Here is a 26,112-nt window from a genome sequence, read left to right on the forward strand (position 1 = left end):
GTACAGAGATTTCACTTGGCATCTTCAGTGTATTTGCAGTTGATTCATACAGAGTTTTTCAGGACACTTTTGAGTACATTGTTTGCACCATGTCGACTAGCAACCTCAATCTGGAGGCATCTGCTAAGTTAGACAACTCCAATTATGGTACATGGAAATACCGAATGGAGACCATTCTTGTGCTTCAGGACAAATGGGAGTATGTCGATGGATCTATACCTAGACCATTGGCCGATCCAGCCACCAGTAGCTCTACTCCATCTGTTGTCACAGTACCAGCAACGGGATCTACATCGGGATCTACATCTACACAAACAGTTTTCGCACCAGTAGCAGATCCTGCCATTGCCCGAGCTCAAGCAGAATGGGATAAGAAAAAATAAGTATGCCTATCACCTAATCAAGCAGAATGTGCAAGATGTCATGCTAGGACAGCTCAACATAGTCAAGACATCAAAAGAAGCATGGGATATGTTCGCAGCTCTCTACGAGTCCAAGAACACATCCAGGATTCTCACCCTGAGAAACCAGATCAACCAGAGTTTCCGTAATAGCAATGAAACCGGTCATGCTTATGTACTCCGCATCAAAGACTACAACAATCAACTTGCAGCAGCAGGAGAAACTATGAATCCCGCAGAAATGGTTCAAGTAATCCTGAATGGACTAGGAGAAGGATATGAGAATCTAGTCCAGAGTATTGCCATCCAATGGCAAATTCCAACACTGGAAGAACTTCAGTCAGTTCTACTTGGTGAAGAACTCAGGACTCAGGCCATTCAAGCACGTAAAGGTCATTCTAATGAACAGGCATTCACAGCTTCAGACAGAAGCAGAGGCAAAGGCAGAAACAGAGGTAGATCATATCAGAAAAGTGGTCATCATCAACAAAATCAAAGTTAGAATCAGCATCAGCATCAGCATCATCCTCAGCAACATCAAAATCAGCAAAGAGGAAATCATTCCAACCGAGGAAGATTCCAAGGACGAGGGAATGCATCCACCAATGTGTCAAACATCCAGTGCAATTACTGTCACAAGTTTGGACACTATGAAAGAGATTGCCACAAGAAGCAGTACGACCAAGGCGGTCAATCTATAGCAGTAATCGAGGGAATTCCCGAGGAAGAGGAAATCATCATGGTGGACATTCTAGTCACAGTCATTTTGCAAATGAACATGGAAATATGTTTCTTGCAAGTGAGGAATTGCATCAAACTGATATAATGCACCCAGACACTGATTTCAATCCCAAAGAGGATTTCAGCTATCAAGTCGACCAAGAGGAACAGGATCCTTGGTACATCGACAGTGGTGCATCATCTCATATGACAAATCACCAGGAATGGTTCACAGAAATGAAGCCATTAGAAGGTCAAAAGAATGTCATCTACACAGCAGACAATACACCGAATCCGGTTCAAGGGACAGGTGTTATTCCTATGAACAATTTCACTGGTACAAAAGGATTAGTCAAAGATGTGCTCTATGTTCCGAAGCTCAGCAAGAACCTTTTGTTAGTAGGTCAAATGACGGAACACAACTACAAAGTCATCTTCGATGGTGGTGAATGCACTATCAGAGACAAATCCAAAAGAGGTCAGCTAGTAGCAAAAGGTGTCAAGGAAGGACGCTTATACAAGATGCTAGCTACAGTACCAGATAAGCATGCCATGTTAGGTCAAATGCAACAGCTGCCACTATCTGCAAAATGGCACAAGAGATATGGTCATGTCAACTTCAAGTCCCTGTTAGATCTCAGGAATCAAAATATGGCAATTGGGATTCCGAAGCTACAGTTTCTTGGAAAGGTTTGTGAAACATGCTGCTTCAGCAAACAAAAGCGAACCAACTTTGTCAGAAGTACCTCTCATGCACGAGGTATTCTTGATTTGATTCATACAGATGTATGGGGTTATGCCCAGACCCGCAGCATCAATGGTTCACTCTATTACTTGACCTTCATCGACGACTACAGCAGATATTGTTGGGTCTACTTTCTGAAAGAGAAATCTGAAGTGTTTGCCAGATTTCAAGAATTCAAAGCCATGGTAGAAAACCAAACAGGCAGAAAGATCAACGTCATGAGATCAGACAGAGGAGGTGAATACATGTCTTCAGCATTCATGAACTTTTGCAAAAATCACGGCATTCAAAGACAATTCACATGTGCAGATACTCCTCAGCAAAATGCAAGAGCTGAAAGGAAGAATGGAACTTTAGCAGACAGTGCTAGAGCAATGCTTATTGAAAAGCATCTTCCGAATCAGTATTGGGCAGAAGCAATAGCTACAGCTAACTACTTGCTTAATCGGCTTCCTACCGAACCGATACAAGGTATGACTCCTTATGAAGCATTCACTAGACACAAGCCACGCATTGGGCATCTCCGCATATTTGCACAACAATATGGCCAAGATTATGATGAGACTTATGCTCCAGTAGCAAAGATGGATTCCATACGGTTCTTGATATCACTAGCGACACTCAGTAAATGGAATGTGTATCAGCTCGATGTCAAGAATGCATTTCTCACTGGTTATCTAGACGAGGAAGTCTACATGCAACAACTAGCCGGTTATGTTAAACCAGGAAAGGAGAACAAGGTTTGCCATTTCAAGAAAAGTCTCTATGGCTTAATGTAAGCACCCAGAAGTTGGTAGAGTCAGCTCAAATATGTTGACAATCTCCTGAAGAAGTTTCATATGGCAGATTGCAAGATTGCAGCCACTCCCATGGAACAGAGTTTGAAACTTACTAAAGATTCAAAAAAGCCTACAGTCAATGACAGATACTATAGGCAACTCATTGGATCTCTTATATATCTGACAATCACACGGCCAGATATTTGTTATGCAGTAAGCTCACTAGCACAGTTTATGGCAATTCCAAAACAATCTCACTGGAATGCAGCCAAAAGAGTCTTGAGATACATCAGAGGTACAAGACAATTTGGGATAGAATATAGAGGAAGTCATCCACGGTTGCATGGATACTATGACAGTGACTATGCTGGAGATCATGAGACCAGGAGATCGACACAGGGATATGCATTTTTCCTTGGTCAAGGTGCTATATCATGGTTGTCAAACAAACAGCCAACTGTTTCTTTATCTTCGACTGAAGCAGAATATAGGGCACTCACTACAGGTGCATGTGAGGCTATATGGCTCAGAAGACTATTGTCAGAAACAGATTACTTTGATGAGTCAAAGCCAACAACAATATACTGTGATAATCAATCGGCTCAAGCATTGGCCAAAAATCCAGTATATCACTCCAGGACAAAGCACATTGATGTCAGAGAGCACTTCATCAGAGAAAGAGTGTTACTTGGTGACATCACACTGCAGCATTGTGATAGCAAAGAAAATGTTGCAGACATCTTTACCAAACCACTCGGTAAAGAGCTATTCGAGAAACACCGACTATCTCTTGGTTTGATGCAGAGGAAGGACATTCCCATTAAAGGGGTGTGATGGAATGTAATGCTCAGTCCTTCTTCGATTCCCCAGAATCATCATCTTGAGGGAAGGCCTACTTCATGATGTTGATCTTGAGGGAAGGTGTTGAGAGTTCACGCTCAACATCATGTGATCATGTGTGCATAGCACCATCACGTGATCATATGTGCATAGCACTAACCTTATAGAGTGCTATAAAGGAAAGGGTTAGATCCCCTAACCCTAACCCTAAAAGGGTTTGTATATATTCTATTTTTTCAACTAATTCTAGTGTACAGTTAGTCATTTGTGGTGTGCTCTCTAGCTATGCCCTCTCTCCTCATCTCCACTCTTCTCCTCTCCCCTCTTCATATTTTGTCAAAAGTACCTTCCCATTACAAGGCCTACACGATCAAGGATTGCAAGATCTTATGCCAATAGGCCAAGAGAATCCAGGAAGAAGGGTGCTTCCAAGAATATGATAGCCTAGTCAAGGTTAAGGAGGTAAACCTGGCACCAGAAGGGGAGGACCCACAACTAGTATTCATAGCGGATGACTTCTCCCCCAACAAGGAGAGTGCTTTAATTGCCCTCCTTTGAGAGTGTAAGGACTGCATAGCCTGGAGGACTGCATAGCTTGGAAGTACATAGATAGGAAGGGCATGCCCATTGAAGTTGTGCTACACATGATACCCATGCTAGATGCAGTGCATGAGTGTCCCTACCCTATGAATCCCAAATATGCACTGATAGTGAGGGAGGAGATCCAAAAACTCATAGATGTGGGATTCATCTATGAGATAGAGCATACATACTGGGTGTCACCCATTGTGATAGTCCTAAAATAGAATGGAAAGATTTGAGTATGCATGGATATGAAGAAAGTCAATGCTGCCACCAGGCATGACCACTATCCCTTGCCTCTCACGGAACATGTTCTAGAAATCTGGAGTGGCAGGAAAGGAAGGTTACAGCTTCTTAGATAGATTCTTAGGTTACAACTTGATATCTGTCGCCCCACAAGATCAACATAAAACTGCCTTCACAATTGAGTGGGGTGTGTACATGGCCAAAGTAATGATATTTGGGCTTACCAACGCACCACCGCATTCCAGCGGTTGATGATCACCGTCTTGAAGGAGCACCTAAGGGACTTCATAGAAGTTTTTTGGGTTATGTGTGCATGAACTTAACATGGGATGACAACCTGAGACATTGACATAATTTTGAGTGGGCAACCAAAATAGGCCAATACCTGGCAAATGGGTTGCCTCTAGACAAAGCCCTTAAGAGGGATAGAGCCTAGAAACTCATCAAGGACACATCACCATATCAGCTAATTGTAAGCCAACTATTCCACATGGGCAAGGATGGCATCATGCACAAATGCTGTGTGAGCATGAATACATCGACGTTCTCAAAGAAGCACATTTTGGGATAGCTGATAACAATAGAATGTGACTTCTTGTTTATTGTAAATGCAGCATATTATCTACAACCATCTTCCATATTTTGTAAAAAAATATGGATGCCCTGCAATTTGGTCAACTCAAGGAATGGATAAATCTCATTACATAGCATGAAATGCATTTTTTGGACATACACAACATTTTGGAGGAGCACAGAAGGCAAAATACTCAAAGAAGTTTTCTAGTGATTCTATCAATTTGCTACAAAGGTTGCAATGTAAGAAAAAAGTGGCGACATCAAAAGTCAAACTAGCATTCAAGATGGCCCAAAAAAGAAGAAGGCAAATCTTGGATAACTAAACTCCTACACACAGACATGCGAAATGGAGACAATCAAGGACTTTTGTGAACCACAGGTGGATAGATAGAGCTTAGGAACTTTGTAACAAAGTGTACAATGTACAGCTCAGTAGAACAAAGCAGTGAATATATTATGTAGAATTTGCAAATTCAATACATGTACACTCAAGTTCCTAGAGTAAATCAATGGTTATATGATGCAAGGTTTGAAATTCAATACAACTACTATCAAAAGCAAAGATACAATATGATTCCCTTGTATACCCGTGGGCACTTCTCCTAATGTCGATACTATAGCTGTTGATGGGCATGATTCTTGATGATGATTCCTTTATTATGACATGCTTCTATTTATGGCATGTACAGTGGTTGTACCTAGGGGATAAATGGGGAGTCCTTTTTATGGCACACATGTGTACGTGCATTCCAAGGTGGCTTGACCGTTTCTGGAGGTGGGTGCATATACCTCTCTTAGTACCTCTGTCATCTGCTTTTTTGAGCTCTCTACTGTCTCATACCGTTGCTCCTGCTCCAATCCACTCTCTCTTAGCTTGTTCCATCGCGTGCACTCCACATCCATCAACCATGCTCTCTGCACACTACGAAAATCGACTTGTAGGCTTTGTATGATCAAGTCCCCCCTATTCTGAATATACTTTTTTTCTGCATCCGTCAGATAGTAAATTGTGCTCAAGAAAGTGATTTGAGCTATTGGGTCAGACTCCAACACTCCAAATCTCTTTCTTAAGCACAAATAAAAAATTTCTTTGGACATAGCACAAAGTGCACATGTGTTTGGAATCTGGTAGATTATATTGGAAATGTGCTAGTAGTAAAGTGTGCTTAAAAAAGTGATTTGAGCTGTTGGGCCAGGCTTTCAACACTCCATATAACTTTCTTAAGCACAAATAAAATATTTCTTTGGACAGAGCACAAAATGCACATGTGTTTGGAATTTGGTAGATTATTTTGGAAATGTGCTTGTAAACTATTCTCAAGAAAGTGATTTGAGTTGCCAACACTCCAAATCACTTTCTTAAGCACAAATAAAAAGTTTCTTTGGACAAGGAACAAAATGCACATGTGTTTGGAATCTGGTAGATTATATTCAAGAAAGAAATTTGGTCTGTTGGTCCTATTACCAACTCTACAAATTGCTTTCTTAGGCACACATCTATAGAACGTTTTTTTTTTTTTGGGATTATTGCTCATGATATTCTCTGTAGTCTTCGGAATGTATTTGGAAATTGCAACATTTTGTGAAAATTTGGAGACATAGATCTAGTGTGCTCAACAAAGCGATTTGTGATCTTGAGCATCCCCTCAACACTCAAAATCACTTTCTTAGGCACATGTATGAAGTTTGTTCCAAGGGTAGATTGTTTTGAGCTAGGAGCATCTGTTGCTTTTTCATTTGAAATTTTGGTGATGCTATTCTCTTCAGGCTTCTAAAAGGTAGTTGGCAATTGGAACACTAGGTGAAAATCTAGAGTAATAGGTAGAATGTGCTCAAGAAAGCGATTTGGGATGTTGGGCATTCTTCCAAACCTCAGAATTGCTTTCTTAGGCACATGTATAAATTGTGTTATGAGGGCAGTTTGTTCTGAAGTAGGAGCATCAATTTCTTAGCATACATTTATATTGGAATCATATATGATTGTGTTAATCAATGTTTTGAAATTTGTTTGGATATTTTTGATTTTATACATGGTTGTTTGTGTCATCTTTCAGCTGTGTTGGCCTTCTTATCAATTTAGTGGAATGTGAGAGATAAACAAATTGTGTGGGATGCGTGTTGGACAACTCCCAACCCTCCAAATCACTTTCTTAAGCATAGCTTTGCATATGTTTCTTGTTGCATATATAGTCTTGCTCTTCTTGGGCTCTTCTTCCTCAATAGGGCAAATAGGGACTATTTTTTATTTTCTACATTGCTAGTTGTGTTATCTCTCAGAGCTAGGTTGGGCTTTTGATGAATCTAGTGGAATGTGAGAAACAAGTTGTTTGGTATAGTTTTTCAACAATGTGCTCAAGAAAGTGATTTGGCCTATTGGACAATTCCCAACCCTCCAAATCACTTTCTTAAGAACATTTTTGCATATCTACTTGTTACAAGTTTTGTCTTGCTCTTCTTCCTCTACAGGCCCAATAGGGAGGACTACGTCTCTAATGAAGCTCTTGCTTGTAGGCTAGAAGACTATCATGGTAAGGACAAAGCAGACAATCAGAGTGGTTGGTAAGGGGCCTCCCATTGCTCAAGCTGCCACTACCCCTATTGCTAGTGCAAGTGTTAGAGTATTGCTTAAGAGGACAGGGAAGTATCACATCCTCAAACAATCAAAGAATAGGAGGGTTTCTCAAAAGGTGTCAGTGCTTAGGGAGATAACGAAGGCACAAAAGGCCATGGGATATGCAATACTAGTCCAGTGGGCATTTAACCTTCCAAGTGATCTCCCAACCTTTTGCAATGCTATGGGAAATAGAAAAGCGGTTGGCAGCAGTGGTCCCCTAGAACGTAGATCCATCAAGGAGGGGTACCGATTAGTCTTATAGAGAATAAGCCAGATTGGCCAAGGTAACCCGAGCAATCATATTGCTAGCCTAGATGCAACTAACAGAACACCATAGTGTGGTACTCCCAAACTTCCACACATGCCTCATCAAGCCCAAAGAAACAAACTTGTCCAATCTTTTCTATGAAGAGATCCTTAGTGTTTGCATCCATGATGAAAATATTGGGAACCCAATGTTCTTAATGAGGATCATCCATCACCTCTTCGATGATCCCATCCTAGAAGGCTATGGTGATGCATACAAGGATATGGGTTCACTAACCAAGTCCACTCCCACAAAGCCTTCATCAAAGAAAAGAAAAGGGGAACAAAGCCAGAGGGAACAAGAGGAAGCAACTGCCAAGACAACAAGATGAAGAAGTAGCATGCAAGCACCAGGAAGATGAAGAAACTATATGACAAAGAGAGGAGGAAAAAAAGAAGCAACAAGGTCTTCTCCAGAAGTAGGCAAGACTTGAACGGCTCTTGGCAGAGAAGGAATAGAAAAAAGCTACAAAGACACTAGAACATCGGCAACAGGAGGAAGTTGAAAAGACCAACAATCATCTAGGGGGTAAATATTATAGACTTAACTTAGGAGACCTAAGAGCCCAACCCCTTGCCATAGACTCAACAACCCAGCAGCAACTCTGGGATAGCCACCTCTCCAACCCCCATTCCTTCCAAATGTGTACTAATAGGAAATGGAGTATTGTACATCTAGTGCGTACACCGCTATCAAATGATACCAGAATCTCATAAGGCAAAATAGAGATGTTGTTCATGCAATCCATCACCGCCCTCACAGCCATCGCTACACAAAATGTTCTCCATTGGTGCCATTAAGCTTTCATGCACCAATACATGGGGGCAGTTTAGACCACACATAAACTCTAGCAATAGACAGAGGCTACCCTTAAGAAATAGAAGTCTGATCGCCTAATGGTCAAGGAAGTGGGCTTCAAGTAGTTGAGATAGCCAAGAAGTTGTAATAGGAGCTACTATAGACCCAAGAGGCCCTAGCTACTAAACACACCCACACAAACACCCTCCAGGTAGATTTTAAGGCATTGCAATGACAACGCACAATGGATTAGCAATAGTATGCTTGAGTCATGGAGGAGAAAAGAGCACTGGAACTCTAGGTATCGCAACAGGCCTCCTTGATAGAGTAGTTACATGCAGATGCCGACCAAAAGGAACAAGTATTGGTGCTCCAAGCCAAGTGGCTCAGACATCATCCCTCCAAAACAAGTACTAGGCCTTCTTCGAGAGAGGTTTTAGGATGTGCCATCCCATGCTTCCACACTGTTTCACATCACGCATGGTTCATGACACTTACACTTATTTTTTGCACATGCTAGCCACACTTCTTCTTCCACACAATATTATTTTTGAGAAGACTCTCACACTACATGGCCTCAATAAGGCCTTTCGCCCACACAACCATCCAAGCACATCCACTTAATGGCATATTATCACAATGATCTAGTTTTGGACGTTGACATGGATATCCTGACACTCTACTTCCACCCCATTGTATATAATTTCATGGTGTGGACTAGAGTGCTTCAAGAATCCATCAACTTCTTAATGACTATGCCTCTACTCAAGCTTGCTAAGCCCTCCACTCTAGAAGACCTGCCCTACAGTCCTAACATTCTCCAATGAAGTCTTGAATGGATGAAAGGGTGCAGCCGAAATGACGCCGAGTTTATTTTCCATCGCTTTTTTCGGGCAGATAGTGAGAGGTATCCCCCTACCAACTTTATTGTCCTTTTTTATAATATTATGCAAGCCCTTTAGAACATGATTCAAACTAGCTTAAGTCAATTTGATGATTCATGTTGCCTACCCTACAAAAGTCCATCCAGATGATATGGATTTATCTTGGAATTTTTTTTTGATAGCCCCACAACCACCCCCCTCCTCACACCCCAACACAACACTTGGCACAACCCTCGACTATCATGGGCACTCACATGAGCACGTGCCCAACCACATAGCCCTCCACCTCATAGCACAGCACTAGGGACATGTAGCAAAAGCCTCTCAAGGGAGAAGGACGAAAAGACATGGGTATCAAGCAGTGGTACAACATACTTAAGCCCATTCTCTTCTTTGACCTAGAGGGACCATATGAAGAGGGGCCTAAAGAAGAAGTCACACATCATCCACCAAATGAAGAAGACCTATAGCCATAGGAATCCACTCCTAACCAGGACACCTGGTACGAAGTGATCACTTCATTCAGGATGTGGCACACGTAAACAGCTAAAAAGCAAAGCTACAGAGTTTTCATCTCACCCAAAAGGACATAATGAAGTGAGATATCTCACTGATCTTATCCAATGAAGCTTTTGTATGTGGTGGTGGGAGAATGATCGATGAACACAGGAGGATACAGACGATTTGACTATAACCAAGTACCTCAAGCCAATGGTGATGTAAGTCTTTAGCCAAAGTGGCGGGTTCCATTTTTTAAACACGCTGTGTTTTGGAGGATTTACTACTACATGGGGCTCGAGACCCCACATAAATCCCACTATGTTGATGATGGAGTTGGCCAGATTTTGAGAAGATGAGGGAAGTAGATCTTAATATTTTGTACAAATTTTCTCGCTTCAACTTCTCGGAGTTGTTTCTTCACTCGCTAGGGTCGCCTAGATGGAAAAGTTCAACACTACATTCACATCAGTCCCAGACCCAGTCCCAGATCCAGTAGTTGTGTGGTGATCATGCATTTTTTCTGACTGCTCATCATTTTGTTATGGGACCTCCTTGCTCTTGACCTATTGACATGTCATTTGCTACATCACCATTGCCACATCAACATTGCCATGTCATCTGTTGACATCATCATCTGTGCCACTTCAGTTGTCTAGTCAGCACTTGAGAGTGCTCTCACCGGAAGCAAGAACAGAAGGAGAGAGAGAGAGAGAGAGATAGAGAGCCACACAAGATTTAGTTGGTGCTGAACACCCTAATCTTCTTTTTCATTCATATATATATGTGTTTGAGTATTATACATAACTGGGGTAAAGGCACAATGACCTTTAACCACCACAACCTCCCACTTAAAGGACAATGTGCCTTTAAGGGATGATAACAACCAGTGAACATACTATCCAATGCCCATCAATACATGAAAATACTCAAACTGCTGACTAGGTAGACTCTTCGTTAGCATATCTGCAAGGTTATCATCTATATGAACCTTGATAAGCTCTATGTGCTTGTCCTCAAGTACCTCCCTGATGAAATGGTACCTGACCTCAATGTGTTTGGTCTTTGCATGAAAGACCAAATTCCATGCTAGCTGAATAGCACTCATGGAATCACTATGCAATGTCTTGACATCCATCTGCATAAGCTCCATATCCTCTGATGCCACTAGTCAAAGCATGCATCTAAGTGTGGTCATCTTCACAACCGGAGAGAATATCTCATCAAAGTCCACACCCTTCTCTTGCTTGAACCCTTTAGTGACCAAACACGCCTTGTACCTAGGCACATCATCACCTGTGACCTTCATTTTATAGATCCATTTGTAGGGCAATGCTTTCTTTCCATGTGGCAAAGAAACCAAGTCCCAAGTACTACCCTTGATTGTATACCTGTGGGAGTACTTGGTGGTACCATTTCTTGCACATTTGGTGCATGGACAGCTTGCTGTCTATCAACATATGCAGGTGGATTCACATTTGGAAAGTGATTCTCCTCATTTCCACATCCCTCATGGGTGCCTTATGCATCTTCTTCTCATTGAAGACTACATCATGGCTGTGTATGATCTTCTTTGCTTCTGGATCCCATAGACAATAGCCCATCTCTCCACTTTCACCATAACCCAGAAAGATGCATTTCCTAGACTTAGGATCTAGCTTCTTTCGAAGCTCTTTTGGCACATGTGCATATGCCTCACACCCAAATATATGCAAATGAGAGTAAGAGGGCTTCTTGCCACTCCATGCCTCTTTAGGAATACCACCATCCAAACTCTTACTAGGTGATCTATTGATCACATGCACTGCAATCTTCATTGCCTCTGCCCAAAAACCAGCCCAAAAACCACCAGAAAGACTTGCATTGGAAAGCATGCATTGCAACCTTTCTTGAATGGTATGATTCATCTTTTCTGCAACTGGATTTTGTTCTAGAGTACGAGGGGATGTGAACTCCCTCTTAATCCCACGTGTATCACAGAAATGTTGAAAGTCATGAGAGAGATACTCTCTACCATTGTCAGTCCGTAGGCATTTAAGCGTTCTACCTAACTGATTCTCAACCAAGGCCAGCCAATTCTGAAATACCTGGAACACATCACTCTTCCGAGCTATAGCATAAGCCCACACTTTCCTAGTTGCATCATCAATGAATGTCACATAGTATTCAGCCCCACCTAATGACCGTGTAGGCATGGGACCACATATGTCTGAATGCACCAAATCAAGCTTTTCAAACTCGTTCTTTCCCCTTCTTTTATGGGATAATTTAGTCTGCTTCCCATAGAGACAATGCTCACAAAATTCAAAATCAGAGAAACTCAAATGCGGTACATAACCCAAATGGCATAAGAGTTTCATTCCATTCTGGCTCATGTGCCCCAACCTGCAATGCCACAAAGAAGTGCTTAGTTGCTCGGTTATTACAACAACATGATCAAATACCCCTGATACATGTAAGGGATACAAACTCCCACACTTGGCACCCCTGGCCAAAAGCATAGAGCCCTTATGAATTTTCCAACTCTGAAAGCCAAAAGTGGTGTGAACTTGCCACCACAATCAGTGTTTTTTTGCAGTTGATTTATACAGTGATTTTCACAACACTTTGAGTACATTTCTTGTACCATGTCTACGACTAGCAACCTCAATCTGGAGGCATCTGCTAAGCTAGACAACTCCAATTACGGTATAGGGAAATATCAAATGGAGACTATTCTTGTACTTTAGGACAAATGGGAGTATGTCGATGGGTCTATACCTAGACCATTGGATGATCCAGCCACCAGTAGCTCTACTCCACCTGTTGTCACAGCACCAGCAATAGGATCTACAACTACACAAACAATTTTCACACCTGTAGCAAATCCTGCCATTGCTTGAGCTCAAGCAGAATGGGATAAGAAAGACAAGTACGCCTATCATCTGATCAAGCAAAATGTGCAAGATGTCATGCTTGGATAGCTCATCGAAAGATGCATGGGATATGTTCACAGCTCTTTATGAGTCCAAGAACACTTCCACAATTCTCACACTGAGAAACTAGATTAACCATAGTTTCCACAACAGCAGCCAAACCGGTCATGCTTATGTACTTCGGATAAAAGAATACAACAATCAACTTGCAGTACTAGGAGAGACCATGAACCCCCCAGAAATGGTTCAAGTCATCCTGAATGGACTAGGAGAGGAATACAAGAATCTAGTCCAAAGTATTGCCATCCAACATCAAATTTTGACATTGGAAGAACTTCAGTCAGTCCTACTTGTGGTGAAGACCTCAGGATGCAAGCCATTCAAGCACAAAAAGGTCATTCTAATGATCAGCATTCACAGTTTAGATAGAAGTAGAAGCAGAGGCAGAGGCAAAGGCATATCATTCCAGAGAAGTGGTCATCATCAACATTAGCATCATCCTCAGCAACATCAAAATCAGCAAAGAGGAAATCATTCCAACCGAGGAAGATTCCAAGGATGAGGGAATGCATCCACCAACGTGTCAAACATCCAGTGCAACTACTGTCACAAGTTTGGACACTATGAAAGAGATTGTTGCAAGAAGCAGTATGACCAAGGCGGTCAATCTAGAAGTTATCTAGGGAATTTCCATGGCAGAGGAAATCATTGTGGTGGACATTCTAGTCATAGTCATTTTGCAAATGAACGTGGGAATATGTTTCTTGCAAGCGAGGAAATGCAGCAAACTGATACAGTGTACCCAAACACTGATTACAATCCCAAAGAGGATTTCAGCTATCAAGTCAACCAAGCAGAATAGGATCCTTGGTATATCGACAGCGGTGCATCATCTCACATGACAAATTATCCAGAATGGTTCACAGAAATGAAACCATTAGAAGGTCAGAAAAATGTCATCTACATAGTAGACAATACACCGAATCCAATTCAAGGGACAAGTGTTATCCCCATGAACAATTTCATTGGTACGAAAGGATTGGTGAAAGATGTGCTCTATGTTCTGAAGCTCAGCAATAACCTTTTGTCTATAGGTCAAATGACGGAACACAATCATCAAGTCATCTTCGACGAAGATGAATGCACTATCAGAGATAAATCCAAAAGATGTCAACTAGTAGCAAAAGGTGTCAAGGAAGGATGCTTGTACAGAATGCTAGTTATAGTACCAGATAAGCATGCCATGTCAGCTCAACTGCAATAGATGCCACTATTTGCAAAATGGCACAAGATATATGGTCATGTCAATTTCAAGTACTTGTTAGATCTCAGGAATCAAAATATGGCAATTGGGATTTCTAAGCTACAGTTTCTTAGAAAAGTTTGTGAAGCATGTTGCTTCGGCAAAAAAAAGCGAACCAACTTTGGCAGAAGTACCTCTCGTGCACAAGGTATTCTTGATTTGATTCATACAGATGTATGGGGTTATGCCCAGACTGGCATCATCAATGGTTCACTTTACTACTTGACTTTCATCGACGACTACAGAAGATATTGTTGCGTCTACTTTCTAAAAGAGAAATCTAAAGTATTTTCCAGATTTCAAGAATTCAAAGCCATGGTAGAAAACTAGATAGGCATAAAGATCAAAGTCATGAGATCAGATAGAGGAGGTGAATACATGTCTTCAGCATTCATGAACATTTGCAAAAGTCACAGCATTCAAAGACAATTCACATGTGCATCTAGATACTCCTCAGCAGAATGCAAGAGCTGAAAGGAAGAATGGTACTTTAGCAGATAGTGCTAGAGCAATGCTTAGTGAGAAGCATCTTCTGAATCAATATTGGGCATAAGCAATAGCCACTACAAACTACTTGCTTAATCGGCTTCCTACTGAACCGATACAAGGTATGACACCTTATGAAGCATTCACTAGACACAAGCCACAAATTGGGCATCTCCGCATATTTGGTTGCATAGCATATGCCCACATACATGATGATCATCGTAGGAAATTGGATGCGAAGTCATGCAAATGCATCATGGTTGGCTATAGTGAGGAAAGCAAAGCATACAAGTTGTATGATCCCATCAACCGCTTGTAAATTACATGGCATAGCGGACTAGAAACTGAACAAAGAGAATAGAGAGTATACAACATACTAGAGATGAACAAAAATTTCCTTCAATATTGATGTAGTACAGATGATGGCTCCGTCCACCCATGCACTCCCATAGTGGAGCTTAGATGGCGATCTAGACAGATACTAGGTGAAGAGCTACTAGCTGGAAGATCTCTGCTGGAAGATCTGATCTGGTATAATGGACCGGGGAGGTCGCCTCTTTATAGCTATGAGGGCGATACTCGGATCGACGTAGTCGATGGAACCGAGAGGGAACCGATCAGTCAACCTAGTCGGTGAAGCCAACCAATCAACCTAGTCGGTAGAACCGACTAGTCATCCATGGAATATTCAGGGAATATTTCCTATACTATCGCATCAGGGGCTCTCGCCTCCAAACCCCCACTAGGGGGGCCTCTGGCCCCCTTGGGACCCCCCAGCTATAGGGGCCAGTTGGCCCCCAGGCCCGAGCAAGAATAAGGGGCTCCCACACAATCACCTTTCTACCATCAACCGTCCCATTGATAAACCTCATCTGACATGCAAGTCAGGATCCATCCAATGTCCCGGGCTCACACATGGCTTCTCCTCATATGGGGGCCTTACAACTTGAGCACCTTGGACCATTGGTGGTTACTAGGAGGGTGGGGCATTGATCATATCTAACAACCGCAAAGTCATTATCTCTAGAGATGTAATCTTTGATGAGGAATCAGAATGGAAAACCTCAAATACACAGGAGATGGAAGCATCGACTTCATAGTCATCTACAGAACAGGTTCATGAAGAAGAGCAAGAATTGCCAGAAACACCCCAAGGAGAGCCATAGCAGCTCAGACAGTCTACTAGGGAAAGTAGACCACCAACTAGATTGACATCTGCTCAGGAAGGTAAAGCAATTCAGGTTGAAACCACCACCTATGCTCTTATGACTACCATCATGGCTACAAAAGAGCCAGTGTACTTAGAAGATGCAGTAGACAAGTCACAATGGCAAACTGCTATGAATAAGAAATGGATGCTTTGTATAAGAATAATACTTGGGAATTATGCGACCTTCCACCAGGAAAGAAGACCATAGCAAACAAATGGGTATACAAAGTGAAGTACAATCCAGATGGAAGTATTCAAAGAAACAAAGCCAGACTAGTTGCAAAAGGATTTGCACAGCAATATGGTTAGGATTATGATGAGACTTATGCTCCAGTAGCAAAGATGGATTCCATACGGTTCTTGATATCAATAGTGACACTCAACAGATGGAATATGTACCAGCTCGATGTCAAGAATGCATTTCTCAATGGTTATCTAGACGAGGAAGTCTACATGCAACAACCAATATGTTATGTTGAACCAGGAAAGGAGAATAAGGTTTGCCATCTCAAGAAGAGTCTCTATGGCTTAAAGCAAGCACCCAGAAGTTGGTACAGCAGAATCGACAAGTATTTTGCTGATCTGGGATACATGAAGTCCAATGCAGATCATACTCTCTACTACAAAGTTCAAGGGGAAGACATTACTATTGCACTTTTGTACGTAGATGATCTGATTGTGATAAGAAGCAAGGATAGCTTCATCAGAAAACTAAAACAAGACTTATCTATAGAGTTCGACATGAAAGATCTTGGACTTATGAACTATTGTCTTGGAATTGAGTTCTAGAGAGATTCAGATAGCACATTCATGAGTCAGCTCAAGTATGTTGACAGTCTCCTGAAGAAGTTTCATATGGCAGATTGCAAGATTGCAGCCACTCCCATGGAATAGAGTTTGAAACTTATTAAAGATTTAGAAAAGTCTATAGTCAATGATAGATACTACAGGTAGCTCATTGGATCTCTTATATATTTGACTATCACACGGCCATATATTTGTTATGCAGTAAGCTCACTAGCATAGTTTATGGCAAATCCAAAACAGTCTCACTAGAATGCAACCAAAAGAGTCTTGAGATACATCAGAGGTACAAGACAATTTGGGATAGAATACAGAGGAAGTCATCCACAGTTGCATGGATACTGTGACAGTGACTATGCCGAAGATCATGAGACTAGGAGATGGACACAGGGATATGCATTTTTCCTTGGTCAAGGTGCTATATCATGGTTGTCAAACAAACAACCAACTATTTCTTTGTCTTCGACTGAAGCAAAATATAGAGCACTCACTACAGGTGCATGTGAGGCTATATGGCTCAGAAGACGAATGTCAGAAACAGATTACTTTGATGAGTCAAAGCCAACAACAATATACTGTGATAATCAATCAGCTCAAGCATTGGCCAAGAATCCACTATATCACTCTAGAACAAAGCACATTGATATTAGAGAGCACCTCATCAGAGAAAGAGTGTTACTTGGTGACATCACACTACATCATTGTGATCGTAAAGAGAATGTTGCAGACATTTTTACCAAACCACTCGGTAAAGAGCTTTTCGAGAAACATCGATTAGATCTCGGTTTGTTGCAGAGGAAGGACATTCCCATTAAAGGGGTGTGATGGAATGTAATGCTCAGTCCTTCTTCGATTCCCAAGAATCATCATCTTGAGGGAAGGCCTACTTCATGATGTTGATCTTGAGGGAAGGTGTTGAGAGTTCACGCTCAACATCATGTGATCACGTGTGCATAGCACCATCATGTGATCATATGTGCATAGCACTAACCCAATAGAGTGCTATAAAGGAAAGGGTTAGATGCCCTAGCCCTAACCCTAATTGGGTTTGTATATATTATACATTTTCAACTAAATCTAGTGTACAGTTAGTCATTTATGGTGTGTTCTCTAGCTGTGCCCTCTCTCCTTATCTCCACTCCTCTCCTCTCCTCTTCTCTCATTCTTTCCCTTATTCTCTCTTTCCTCTCTTTCTCTCTTTCTCTCCACTCTTTTCCTCTCTTTCTTTCTCTCTTTCTCTCCTCTTCTTATTCTCCTCTTTTCTCCTTCTAGTTATTCCCTTCTTATTCTCCTCTTCTTTCTCTATTCTCTTCCTACTCTTTCTTCTTCTCTATTTCTCTCATCTCTTCCTACTCTTTCTTCTTCTTTATTTCTCTCCTCTCTTCCTACTCTTACTTCTTCTCCTCTTCTTATTCATCTCCTTATTCCTCTTCTCCTCTTCACTTTCTCTCTCGGCTCTCTTTCTCTCCTACTTATTTCTCTTTCTTATTCCTCTTCTCCTCTTCACTTTCTCTCTTGGCTCTCTTTCTCTTCTCTCTTTCTCTCGTACTTATTTCTCTTCTCTCTCCCTCGGGCGACTCCTTTGCTATAGCAGACCATAGCTTTGTTGAGAGTCTTGATGAGTTTGTCGCAGCCATGAGTGATGTGGAGGTAGAGAGATTCTTTCTCTTCTATCGTGGAGAGCCTCCATTGTTCCCTCTCCTGCACCCCTGGGGGTAGATTGGGGACATTGATAGCTTTTCCTACTTGACAACCTCCCCGCTTGTCCCTTTCGAGGGATCATCACTTGGGCGTCATCGTCATAGGTCCAAAAAGAGTAGTACTTGGGTCGAGGCTTCTGTGGTGGCAGGGGATATGTAGACGAGTCTACACACTCCTAGTGCTCCGGGTCTCCCTCTACTATTTGTGAGATATAGTGTGAGTCTAGTCTCTTGCCCTCCCCCCTAACAGGCCGTAGCACCACTCACTCCACTACCCCTCGCTCCTTAAGCACTCGCTCTACCCCTTGCTCTATCTCCGCTACTCCCACCACTCCACACTCTGGCTCTACTACTCCCTCCATCGTGCATCCTGCAGACTACGTTTTGCTCAAGGACCTTCACTATCTAGTGAACAACATTGGGGAAGTTGTAGAGGATAGAAGGCATGAAGGTCATGAACTACATGAGGAGGTTGATGAGCACACACTTCCCTAAGGATATCTTGAAACCTTGGAATCAGCAGGACAAAAGAGTGAAGGATGTTGTCATAGAAGCCCTACGGGAAAAATTTCCCAACCCTTGCGAGTATGAGTTCGAGTGAAATGCCATGCTTACGCGTATGGTATATTGTGGTAGGCCTCCAAACAATGATGAGTACAGAAGGGCATACAGGATTGGTGGAGCCAAGCCTTGGTTTAAGGAGAAGGAGAAAGAAGGATATAGAATCAATTGGCAAAAGGTGATGGATCGTGATGAGTATACCCTATTCCTCATCGTTGTCATTTGAGTATCATCGTTGTCTTACAATCAATGCTCGTATCTTATTTCTAACTTGTTTCGTTCTTAGGGAGGTAACTTCGACCCATCGGGAGGTCCAGACTTGGACATTGGATCTCAAGTCTGGAGCTCGCAGAAGATGAGGATGAGGGATCAGACCTACACAGAGAGGTCGTAGATGAGGAGGGCGAGGAGGATAAGGAGAGTTCAAACGGGGAGGATCAGTAGTAGGATAGGACATTTTGTTGTTCTGTATTTTGACACTTTTGTAGCGCATTACTTCGACAGATTTTCCATTTTTTAGTTTGGCACTTTTGCCGTTTTTTAGCGCATTATTTCGACAGCTTTGTCATTTTCAACTTTGGCACTTTTGCCATTTTGTAGACCTTTTTTGTAACATTGTAACATGATTTTGTCGACCTCTTTTGTAACATTTAATCATGATTCTAATGAAAAAAGAAAATTGTGAGTCAGGATGGGATTGAAACAAGCCCAATCCTGCCCCACAATTTTTTTAAAATTATGTTAAAACATTGGTATTTATCAACACTGCAGTGTCGGTATATATCGATGCCCATACTGACACTACGAACAATCACTTACCGATGCCCATACCGACGCTTACACATCGATGGACATTCCAATACTTTTTACTTGTTTAAAAAAGAAATATTTGTATTTAGTGTCGGTATCGACGTTTGGAAAGCGACCCGTGTCTTGTAGTATATCATGTAATTATATTATGTGTTTACTCGTGGACATTTATAAATCTTTTTAAATTATGTTAAGTGTATCATGAAGCTCTTTTAAGATTCCTAGAGAGAGATTTAAGTAAGAGAATATCTAATTGCCTTAGAGATACTTGATCGTTTCAATATGCCTAGGGTGAAGAGAATATGAAATTCTCTGTAAGACGTTACGTCAAATTGAGGTCAAATTTCATAATTTAAAAAGTTATTTTCTTTTAAAGACTTGCAAAATTAGCTTATTTTTTGGTTTTAATTTGCTTTTTGAAGTCCTTTTTAAAAAAACATTTATCCATAAGTACTTATAAAAATGAATTTGGAAAGTGCACCAACCCAAAATTAATGAATACAATGTTCTAGGCAGGATTCAAAATCAGTTTCACAGGAAATCTCACTTTTATAGTTTTGGAGTGATTGAGTGTTCTACATATAACTAGATTTTGTTGGTATCATTGATTCATGATTAGATCCACTCTATAAGCATAGTTTGGACATTTTAAGGTTCTTATGATCTCACTGAATCCTTGAATCTTGAAATTAGCATAAATTGCAATGTAACCAACAATCAATTAAGGTTTAAATTCAACATTCTACATAACCTAAAAGCTCATGTAGTTACTCCATAATACCATATTGAAGACATATACAAACTCATGTTACTCCATAATACCATATTGAAGACATATACAAGGTATGGTTGGTTTGAAAATTGTTAGACATATGAAAGAATGTGCAAAGGATCATCTTTGCCTATCTATAAATATTCACAAGATTTAATTTTGAGTCCATAAATCATAGTAAACATGACTATTTAACTCCAAAAGCAAGCCAAACATAAATGTTAGAGTTATTGTTAGACTATGAGACCTAAAAACTAGGAAAATTTTCATTCTAATCTAGTAACATTTTATGATTGGCATGAAAATCCTCAATGCTATTTTACTTCTTTACTTGCCTTGTAGCATAACATGATGTGGACCTCACACATTTGCAGATAGATATATCTATATGGTAATTGATCTCTAGTTTGAGTCCCAATGCCTTGGATCACTTCTATTATAAGCCCTCTTCTCCTACATGTTGACGATATGCTTTGATATAGATAAGAAAAACTTGATGCTTCTCTTATGTTTATCTTGAGGCTTCTCTTATGTTCAACAACATTTCTTTATATAACTCAGGAACATTTTTAGCACTCCTACAAGGACAATGCTCTCCTTGCACTTTCGTAAAGAAGTGTACACACACACGTGCACGCGCACGCACGCGTGCCGCGTCTGAAGTTATGCACATGATCCGGGCTCAGGTTAATATGTTCACTCTTTTGCATACCTCTAATGTCCCATAGCTTAAATTTGCTATATAGCTCTGCATTACTTAATATTTTAGACTCCAAATCTACATTTTGATGAGGTAAAAAATTATGTTTGTTTTGTACCTTATTTAATATTTGAGACTCATTGCTATATATCTTATTTCTTAATATTTCAGACTACAGCCTCAGAAATCTAACTCTGATTCAAGCTACCTCACGAATCCAACCATGTTGCGATCTACCCCAAAACTAATTAGATAATGGTAGAGCATTTTATTCACGAAGATGATGACTCATTCCCTAAAGCCCTTTCTTTAGTGAGGCAAGCTATACATTGATGCCTCTAATGCAAGCTACACATCCATGAAAACTAGTAACTATTCATCCATGCCCTCATGCCCTTTCATTAGAGAGGAAAGCTACACATCCATGAAAACTAGTAATATGAAATGAAGTGGATTAATTAACTTAATATGAATTAGTGTTTGTATATTTATGAGTAAGGAGGCTAAGTGAAGTTAGTGGTTCAAGCGCATTCTTACCTCGCAAGGCCATACGAAATACCGTATAGATTGCTCTTCACTCGAGATCATCAAATGAATAAGTTTAAAATGCGGCGTATTTGTGTGTGTAGAACTTCCAAGCATCAAGTAGAAAAGCAATTGCAAGACACCTATAAAACGGTGATACAAAAATGTTGCATTTTATTCGGGATTTCAGCCACGCTGACTAATATCCACAATAAATAAAACAGCGCGCACACATGAAAAGCTCGCATCATTACAGGCAGCAGCATAAAAGAACAGAGCTTGAGCTTGCTAGAACCACGAAAGAGACGACCTGGCCGATGGATTGTTTGGAAGGGAAGGGAGTCGAACGCTTTGCTTTCTTCGGAGAGAAGTGATTGCCACGGTTTTAATAAAGTCCCACCACCGTAGAGAGTAAACCCACCACCTAGGAAAGTTGACGCTGAAGCTTTGCTTGTTGCCAATAAAGCTCCAGGTTCTCTTGGTAGAATAGAACACAAAACAGCACGAAAGCTTGTGGCCCTGTTTATTTCACAGGAAAATGGAGGTGATCAAACCACACAATTGTAGCTAAAAGGCTATCGGTAAAGGGACAAATTGCCTTGCCTGCTGTAAGCAAGACAGCTTTTTGGACAGAAATGGCTGAGAGTTAGACACTCCGAATTAATATGCACAGAGGTTAGAGTTACATGATGACAGTTATGAGCAATCTACTGATGGATGGGAGGAAAATTGCCACGAGCAAGTCATACGCAGCTTACCGGAGAGTTAATATTGGAGAGAGACTAAAAGCTTGGCAGACTCTTGAGACGAGATTATAGGCGGTAAATCAGGCTGGAAAGTGGATTTAATAGCTGAATTGCGAGGGATCATGGGAGATTGCAAGCTAAAGAGGTGAGAATAATCGCGATAGATAAAGCTGCTTGGGAGGAAGATGAAGCTGAACGAGAGAGAATGAATCGATTGCAGCCACACCAGAAGAAGAAGAAGAGGACATACAAGCAATTAGATTGGATACAGGTTACAAGATCAGCTGAATGGTCGTTATAGTCGTTAGAAATAGAAGGAAGAAGATTATTTATGCTGCACGATGATCTCTTCTCAAGCTGACAAGGGCGACTACTGCTGCCTGCACAAGATCTTGCACTTGATCACCTCGAATCCATGGCTATGGAGGAAGAAGCCAGGCATCACCATGACCCTGATCTGCGGAGCAGCATTTGCATGATCTGCTGCAGTACCACCCTTCTTGCTGTTCTGATCTAATGGAAGCTCCTCCATGAACTGAGCATCGAATTCCGCCTCGCTTCCCACCCTGAAGATGGTGGCTGCCGGCTCGAACGAGAAGGCCAGTAGATGTAGCAGCCATATCGACCGCGCAGCCACGAAGAACGCATGCGCTAGCTCGTCTGGCCATCTCCCCTCCCAGTTTAGCACAGCCTCCACCCTGTTCATCTTCTCGTCGCAGAACCTATCGAAGCTCTCGCTGTATACGCTCGACCCCTTGTCCAATAGCTCGCTACATCCCAGCTGCAAGACCGCCCCATACGTCTTGTAGAATGTCTGCACTCGTTGCCTCCGGTCCAGCACGCAGTAAGTCCCGCTCCTCTGGAACTTGATGTTCTCGAAATCCTCGTACAACGCCTGATTGATCACTGATTCCAAGTGGTAGCGCACGCTCTTGGAAACCCGAGGAGCCACTCGAACGTTGTAAGGTTGAAGAATGGATTCGATCTTGTCTGCAGCAGTGCTCGCTGTCTTCTCTTGAATCTGCAGCAACAGTGTCCTGCACAACTGCTTCACCCCGGTCCTCGCCTCCGTCACCGCATGGTAGAATTCGTTCTTTGTGGCTCTGAATCGAGGACCTCCAGCAGGAGGAACCCTTAGTCTTCTGCCTTCGTCTCCATAGTCGATATACTGTCCATCGAGTACTCTTGCAGCTGCTGCCTCTCCCCCTCTGTGACTGCCTGTCCTCTCCGATGCATGCTTCAAGCTCTGGCAGTAGTGCTCCAGATGTTGCAGCTTCTTCCCCATCTCCTCAATTGCCTTCTTAAGCTCCAAGACTTCCACCACAGCAGCGTCCCGCTTCTTGTTCGCTTGTGAAACTTCATGTTTCATGGAGCTCATGACCATTTCCATTTCCACGTCATGACTGGACGGATGAGGAGTCGTGCGTGCACCCGCTGCAGTTTTCTCTTGGTCGGATTTAGTTTGAGCTTGATTTGCTTTTGCCACCTTATCCTTGCTGGTCTTTTGGGTTTTAGAGCGATAAAACCACGAGAAAGGGTTGTTGTATGTTCGATTTTTGGGAGCCGAATTGGAAAAATCACGATCTTTGGGGGGAATTTCTGTGTAATCGCGTGAGTCCATCAATGGAACCACTGTAACCTTGTTTCCTGGCAGACACTTATCAGCACAGGACAAACAACCATGATTGGCACAGTCGGGAGTAGCCGGTGCCAGATTAATCTCGTTCAAGGCGTCAACGTCTTGGTGCGGATGCGAGTCGTTGCCAGTTAGACGAAGGTTGGTTTTGTTCTTCCTGGCAATCTCACTGAGAAACTCGCTCAGAGGCTTCTTAGAGCTCCACTCGGCTTGCAGCTTAACCAGTTCTCCACTCTTGTTTCGAGAATATCGGGGCTTGAACTTGTGTCCAGATGGCCCCTTGTTGGGATGGATTGAAGTGATATGATGAGGTCGTGGCTCGATTCTTCTTCTTTGGATGAGGGTTGCTGAAGCTGTCTTTGAAGTTGCTGATCTGCCGGTTTTGTTGATGCAGGCTGAAACTGTTTGTGCTCCAATCCCGGAAGATGTATTGACATTGAAGGGGCCATCCCCATCGGCATGATCAAGAAGGAGAGGGGATAAGTCCGCATCCCTTAAATCTTCGGGCAATGACTGGTTCGACTTGGAGCTGCTATCCGCTGGAATACTATTCCCAAGCACAAATTCTTCGTAAGACTGCACGCACGCAGAACACCAACCGATGAGCAAGAGCTAGTTAGCTTAGTCTTCCTTACATCAGCAAGAGGAATTGCGAAAAAGCAAGACGGCAAACGTACCGGGGTGAAGACTGGATAATCTTGGGCGGATCGGTGCTGTGGGGACGGATGATGATCAGGCCTAGTGGTTTTGGCAGGGTCAATGGTCTTGCCGGTGAAGGGAGCGTGCATGTGGAGGAGAGCTGCAGCATGGAGGGAGCGAAGCTGGGCGGATTGGGCATGGGCAGCTTGGAGCAAAGCTCCACGATCGACGACAGGGAGGAGCTGGTTGTGAAGGTCATGGAGGAGAAACTGCCCGGAGGCTTGCAAACTAACAGCGGAAGAGGAAGGGTCTTGGGCGGAGACGGAAGAAGGCAGCACAGGGCTTGGAGGCGGCATGGGGATGAAAACGCATCGATCTCCCTGAACAAGAGAGCTGTTGAAGATGTATCTACCTCCGTGCTTCTCTTGGATCGTTGGCATGCAGGATCGAGAACATAGGAACGTGATCTGACGGTGGCGATAAGATATTTTTAGAAGCTTGCCAAAACAGATACGACGATCACAAGCTGGCTTGTGCTGCATTCGCTTGCATGCCATGCCCACTACCTCGATCTCCCTCTGTCCACGCACGTTGCCTCCACCACTTCCCCCTCTTCCGCATCATCATCTTCACCTCGCTGCCTGCGTGATTCTCTCCCTCTCGTTTGCGCGAAGCGTTCCATCTGTTTGGCATTAGATCACAGACCTGCTTGCCCATCATCCTGTTCACATCAACTGAGAGCGGTGTGTCCGCCGCGAGGGAGAAACAGAGAGGTTTTGGTAAGTCAAAATTGGAGAGGCACACGCGAGGGAGAGACAGAAATAATATGTTTGGAAGTGAAGCAGCAGCTCATGTGTGTCTGTGCGTCTGTGTGTGAGAGAGAGAGAGAGGATCCATTGAAATAAGTTTTTCAACTTTGGAAAACGCAAGCTTGCCATAGATATGGTGCTTTGAGGGAGACGGGGGGGTGTGAGTCGAAGGAAAGTGTCTGGTTGTAAGTAAGATAGAGGTCGATGCGTGCCATCGCTGTGTGAGCAAGACTCTCTCTGTGAAAGAGTCCATGTATGTTTGTATGTGAAAGATAAGAGGTCGATGCTCGCCGTAGCTTCTAAGAAGGAACGAGGCTGCATGTTTGTATGCGAGGTCGACGCTATGTTGCATGTTGAATGCTCTCCCTTCGCATGCGCAAAACATGTTCCTACTCATGCTTCTTGCTTCTTTCCTTACAATGCTCCCAATTGACAGAGCAGAAGGCATTAAATTCACAAGGAACTTTGAGAGGTTCTCTCTATACGAAAACAAGGTGAAGGATAAT

At 42.4% G+C, this 26,112-nt stretch overlaps 1 protein-coding gene across 1 annotated transcript; it reads right to left on the reverse strand.

The window, feature by feature from the left end:
• Positions 1–22,892: 22,892 nt before the first annotated feature.
• On the reverse strand, positions 22,893–25,153 carry LOC147903589 (uncharacterized). The gene is made up of 2 exons (XM_087372150.1): positions 24,836–25,153; positions 22,893–24,734 (listed from the first exon to the last, which is right to left on the reverse strand). The coding sequence occupies exons 1-2, from the start codon at positions 25,151–25,153 to the stop codon at positions 22,893–22,895; spliced, it is 2,160 nt and encodes a 719-aa protein (XP_087228276.1).
• Positions 25,154–26,112: the final 959 nt, after the last annotated feature.

This window comes from Dipteris shenzhenensis, chromosome 3 (assembly GCF_047967505.1).
Source record: "Dipteris shenzhenensis isolate YYH24624 ecotype China chromosome 3, Dip_SZ_1.0, whole genome shotgun sequence".
In the NCBI taxonomy this organism is placed as follows: Eukaryota; Viridiplantae; Streptophyta; class Polypodiopsida; order Gleicheniales; family Dipteridaceae; genus Dipteris; species Dipteris shenzhenensis.